This window comes from Rhizophagus irregularis, chromosome 6, assembly GCF_026210795.1.
Source record: "Rhizophagus irregularis chromosome 6, complete sequence".
Lineage (NCBI taxonomy): Eukaryota > Fungi > Glomeromycota > Glomeromycetes > Glomerales > Glomeraceae > Rhizophagus > Rhizophagus irregularis.
The window spans coordinates 1,474,694-1,480,693 of NC_089434.1; the positions used below are offsets into that span (position 1 = coordinate 1,474,694).

The 6,000-nt window shown below is 16.5% G+C and overlaps 1 protein-coding gene across 1 annotated transcript; it reads left to right on the forward strand.

The window, feature by feature from the left end:
• Nucleotides 1-4,121: 4,121 nt before the first annotated feature.
• OCT59_026072 (uncharacterized protein) lies at nucleotides 4,122-4,651 on the forward strand (the record flags this gene model as incomplete). Its single annotated transcript, XM_066142922.1, has 2 exons — nucleotides 4,122-4,548; nucleotides 4,626-4,651. 2 exons carry the CDS (start codon nucleotides 4,122-4,124, stop codon nucleotides 4,649-4,651), a joined length of 453 nt encoding a protein of 150 aa, XP_065992494.1.
• Nucleotides 4,652-6,000: the final 1,349 nt, after the last annotated feature.

Sequence of the window (6,000 nt, forward strand, 5' to 3'; positions counted from 1 at the left end):
TTTCTTTATTTAATAGATTGTAAGATATTTATTTAATTCTATTATTACTTATTGTTATAATATTTACATATAATTTAAACTATCTAATTTCTTTATTTAAAAAATTATTAAATAATATAGGGGGTAAGTTATTTATTTAATTCTATTATTACTTATTGTTATAATATTTACATATAATTTAAACTATCTAATTTCTTTATTTAATAGATTGTAAGTTATTTATTTAATTCTATTATTACTTATTGTTATAATATTTACATATAATTTAAACTATCTAATTTCTTTATTTAAAAAATTATTTCGTAGATGGTAAGTTATTTATTTAATTCTATTATTACTTATTGTTATAATATTTACATATAATTTAAACTATCTAATTTCTTTATTTAATAGATTGTAAGTTATTTATTTAATTCTATTATTACTTATTGTTATAATATTTACATATAATTTAAACTATCTAATTTCTTTATTTAATAGATTGTAAGTTATTTATTTAATTCTATTATTACTTATTGTTATAATATTTACATATAATTTAAACTATCTAATTTCTTTATTTAAAAAATTATTAAATAATATAGCGAGTAAGTTATTTATTTAATTCTATTATTACTTATTGTTATAATATTTACATATAATTTAAACTATCTAATTTCTTTATTTAATAGATTGTAAGTTATTTATTTAATTCTATTATTACTTATTGTTATAATATTTACATATAATTTAAACTATCTAATTTCTTTATTTAATAGATTGTAAGTTATTTATTTAATTCTATTATTACTTATTGTTATAATATTTACATATAATTTAAACTATCTAATTTCTTTATTTAATAGATTGTAAGTTATTTATTTAATTCTATTATTACTTATTGTATTATTAAATAATATAGGGGGTAAGTTATTTATTTAATTCTATTATTACTTATTGTTATAATATTTACATATAATTTAAACTATCTAATTTCTTTATTTAAAAAATTATTAAATAATATAGGGGGTAAGTTATTTATTTAATATTATTACTTATTGTTATAATATTTACTATAATTTAAACTATCTAATTTCTTTATTTAAAAAATTATTAAATAATATATATAAGATTGTAGTAAGTTATTTATTTAATTCTTATTACTTATTGTTATAATATTTACATATAATTTAAACTATCTAATTTCTTTATTTAAAAAATTATTTCGTAGATGGTAAGTTATTTATTTAATTCTATTATTACTTATTGTTATAATATTTACATATAATTTAAACTATCTAATTTCTTTATTTAAAAATTATTAAATAATATAGGGGGTAAGTTATTTATTTAATTCTATTATTACTTATTGTTATAATATTTACATATAATTTAAACTATCTAATTTCTTTATTTAATAGATTGTAAGTTATTTATTTAATTCTATTATTACTTATTGTTATAATATTTATATAATTTAAATATCTAATTTCTTTATTTAAAAAATTATTAAATAATATGTAAGTTATTTATTTAATTCTATTATTACTTATTGTTATAATATTTACATATAATTTAAACTATCTAATTTCTTTATTTAAAAAATTATTTGTAGATGGTAAGTTATTTATTTAATTATATTATTACTTATTGTTATAATATTTACATATAATTTAAATATCTAATTTCTTTATTTAATAGATTGTGTTATTTATTTAATTCTATTATTACTTATTGTTATAATATTTACATATAATTTAAACTATCTAATTTCTTTATTTAATAGATTGTAAGTTATTTATTTAATTCTATTATTACTTATTGTTATAATATTTACATATAATTTAAACTATCTAATTTCTTTATTTAATAGATTGTAAGTTATTTATTTAATTCTATTATTACTTATTGTTATAATATTTACATATAATTTAAACTATCTAATTTCTTTATTTAAAAAATTATTTTGCAATTTATTTTAGTTGGTAAGTCATAAGTTATTTATTTAATTCTATTATTACTTATTGTTATAATATTTACATATAATTTAAACTATCTAATTTCTTTATTTAAAAAATTATTAAATAATATAGCGAGTAAGTTATTTATTTAATTCTATTATTACTTATTGTTATAATATTTACATATAATTTAAACTATCTAATTTCTTTATTTAAAAAATTATTTCGTAGATGGTAAGTTATTTATTTAATTCTATTATTACTTATTGTTATAATATTTACATATAATTTAAACTATCTAATTTCTTTATTTAAAAAATTATTAAATAATATAGGGGGTAAGTTATTTATTTAATTCTATTATTACTTATTGTTATAATATTTACATATAATTTAAACTATCTAATTTCTTTATTTAAAAAATTATTAAATAATATAGCGAGTAAGTTATTTATTTAATTCTATTATTACTTATTGTTATAATATTTACATATAATTTAAACTATCTAATTTCTTTATTTAATAGATTGTAAGTTATTTATTTAATTCTATTATTACTTATTGTTATAATATTTACATATAATTTAAACTATCTAATTTCTTTATTTAAAAAATTATTAAATAATATAGGGGGTAAGTTATTTATTTAATTCTATTATTACTTATTGTTATAATATTTACATATAATTTAAACTATCTAATTTCTTTATTTAATAGATTGTAAGTTATTTATTTAATTCTATTATTACTTATTGTTATAATATTTACATATAATTTAAACTATCTAATTTCTTTATTTAATAGATTGTAAGTTATTTATTTAATTCTATTATTACTTATTGTTATAATATTTACATATAATTTAAACTATCTAATTTCTTTATTTAAAAAATTATTAAATAATATAGCGAGTAAGTTATTTATTTAATTCTATTATTACTTATTGTTATAATATTTACATATAATTTAAACTATCTAATTTCTTTATTTAAAAAATTATTAAATAATATAGCGAGTAAGTTATTTATTTAATTCTATTATTACTTATTGTTATAATATTTACATATAATTTAAACTATCTAATTTCTTTATTTAAAAAATTATTAAATAATATAGCGAGTAAGTTATTTATTTAATTCTATTATTACTTATTGTTATAATATTTACATATAATTTAAACTATCTAATTTCTTTATTTAAAAAATTATTATGATCTAGCTTGTAAGTACCTCTATTGTTATATATTTATATAATATTTATTTGTTAATTGAATTCTTTTATTCAAAAAATTATCTGTTACTTTAGTTGGTAAGTTATAAATTATAAGTTATTATGTATTTATCCAAAGACTAAGACTTATATTACATTAAATTTCTATTTAAATTTTAGAGTAAGTAATAATTTATTTTAGTGTAAATTATAATATAATCTATAATATAATTTTAATTATTAAAATTTATAGATTTGGGAAAAGTGGAAATACAATTATAGATGATTTTATTTTAAAAAAAAAATTAAGATGGATTCCTTATAACCGATTTAAAAATGTTGAATATCTTAATGAAGGAGGATTTGGTACTATATACAAAGCTATTTGGTTAAAGAATAATAAAGATGAAAAAGAAGTAATTTTTAAATGTCACAAGAATTTAAATGAAAATTTAAATGATTTTTGAAAGAAGTATGATAGATTGATAGTATATTATTTTTTTATTTTTATAATTTATATTAATAAATTATTATTAATTTTTGTAGTGGGACTATCATAAGAATTGTTTAAATTCATCACATGAAATTGTAAATTTTTATGGATTTACAAAAGATCCAGAGATTTCAAAATATATAGTAGTAATGGCTTATGCAAATAATGGTAATTTAAGAGAAAATTTAACAAGAATAGTCAAAAATAATTGGAATCAAAAATTATGTATGTTGTACAGAATTATTTCTGGACTTAGTAAGATACATGAAAAAAATCTTATTCATTGTGATTTTCATGATGGTAATATTTTAAATCATAATGAGAGTATATTATATATTAGTGATTTAGGATTATGTCAACCTGTAAAATCGGGTTTGAAAAAGTATGATATTTATGGTGTTATACCATTTATGGCTCCTGAAGTTTTAAGAGGCAAATCTTATATTCCAGCTAGTGATATATATAGTTTTTCTATGATTATGTGGGAGTTTACATCTGGAATACCACCATTTAATAATAGAGAACATGATCTTCATCTTAGTTTAAGTATTTGTAAAGGTGAACGTCCTGAAATTATTGAAAATACTCCACAATGCTATGTAGATTTAATGAAAAAATGTTGGAATGAAGATCCATTAAAAAGACCATCTACATCAGAAGTGAAGGATGTTATTAAAAAATGGATTCTCCGTCCTGATGAAGATGATGAAGTCAATGATGAATTAAAAAGCAACATTATGGAATTTATAAATGCACCAATTGGGCAGTATAACAATCTTGTTACTCAACCTCATCCTAAAGCATGTTATACAAGTCGCTTACTTAATTTTACTAGTAAAAAATTGAATGAAATTATTGAAAGTGAAGATTTGAATGATTTTATAATTAAGGATTTGGGGTCATTAGGTATGTATCATGATATATAAAAAATTAATCTTGCAAATTATTTATGTGAAATTAATTTTATTTAATATTTAACTTAGATATTAAAACAGATGAAAAAAACTAGTCATTGTTTGTTTTTAAAAAAAATTTATAGTTTTTTTTAAGTGATATTTGATATTATACATTTAAAAGAAATTGTTCTTTATTTTATTCTTTTTAGATTTATTTAAACACTAAGAGTCTAAGACTAGAGTAGGAAAATATTTTATGAGTTTCTTAGTTTGTAATTTAAATAATTCCCTTTTTTTTTTTATTATACTTATAATTATTTAAACACTAAGACTAGAGTAGTAAAATATTTTACAGGTTCTTAGTTTGTAATTTAAATAAATCTTTTTTTTATAACTTTTTCAATTATGAGATATAAATTATCAAAATAATAATATAAAACCATTTCCAATGGTAATGTATAGACCAACAGCCTAACACTAGCCATTTGATCTGTTTGATCACATTTTCGTACATAGCTCTGCATAACTCTGGCCAAACCTAACCGGAAAATATCCTTCTATCAATTTTGTTTTACAGACAGTTCTATGAAAATGACAGTGAGTTCTTCTTCACAAGCCTCTTCCTTAATCCTCCAAAAAAGCAATTATACTTTACAGAAACTTTTAAAATTGAAACCAAATATTGACCATATCGAAAATATATCATGAAACTTTTAATCAATATTTGGTCGTGAAATTGTAAAAAAAAAATATCTTATCGAATTTGAAATAATTAAATAAATAGTAAAATATTATTAAATATCTAGAATAAATAAAAATATATATATATATATATAATATCTATTATTCATTTATTCTACTAATAACAACTAGCAACATGTCAAAAACCAAAAATCATTATTAAAAAAAAAACAATTATAAGCAATGCCAAATATCACAAAATTTAAACCAACTTACATGAAATAGAAAAATATAAGCCAAGAAGTATTCTTATATTCTTTCCTTTCATTTTGAAATTGTGAAGTTTTAGGAAATAAATAGAAAAAATACATATTTGACACATTAATTATATCTAAACTATTAAAAGACTTTTTTGCCAGTCTTTCATTTGTAATCTAATTGTATTTCAAAAACATGCATCAATTATGTCTTTTATGTTAAATTTTGTTTATCGTACTAATTCTTATGATAAATCCGAACCAATCAAATAAAACTAATATTTTTTAAAACAGAATATTAAAGAAAAATTGGTTATTTAAAAGAATTTTTTGATTTTTTATTTTTTCTATTAAAAAAAATGTGTTTTAGCCGATAATTTGACTACCACTAATTATCGAGCCAAATGTTAAATATTAAATAAAAATATATTTTTCTTAGTTTATTTTCTTATTTATTGATTGATTAATTAGATTATTTATTAATTACTATTTAATTTTTTATCTTTAGATCACTCCCTTTGGTT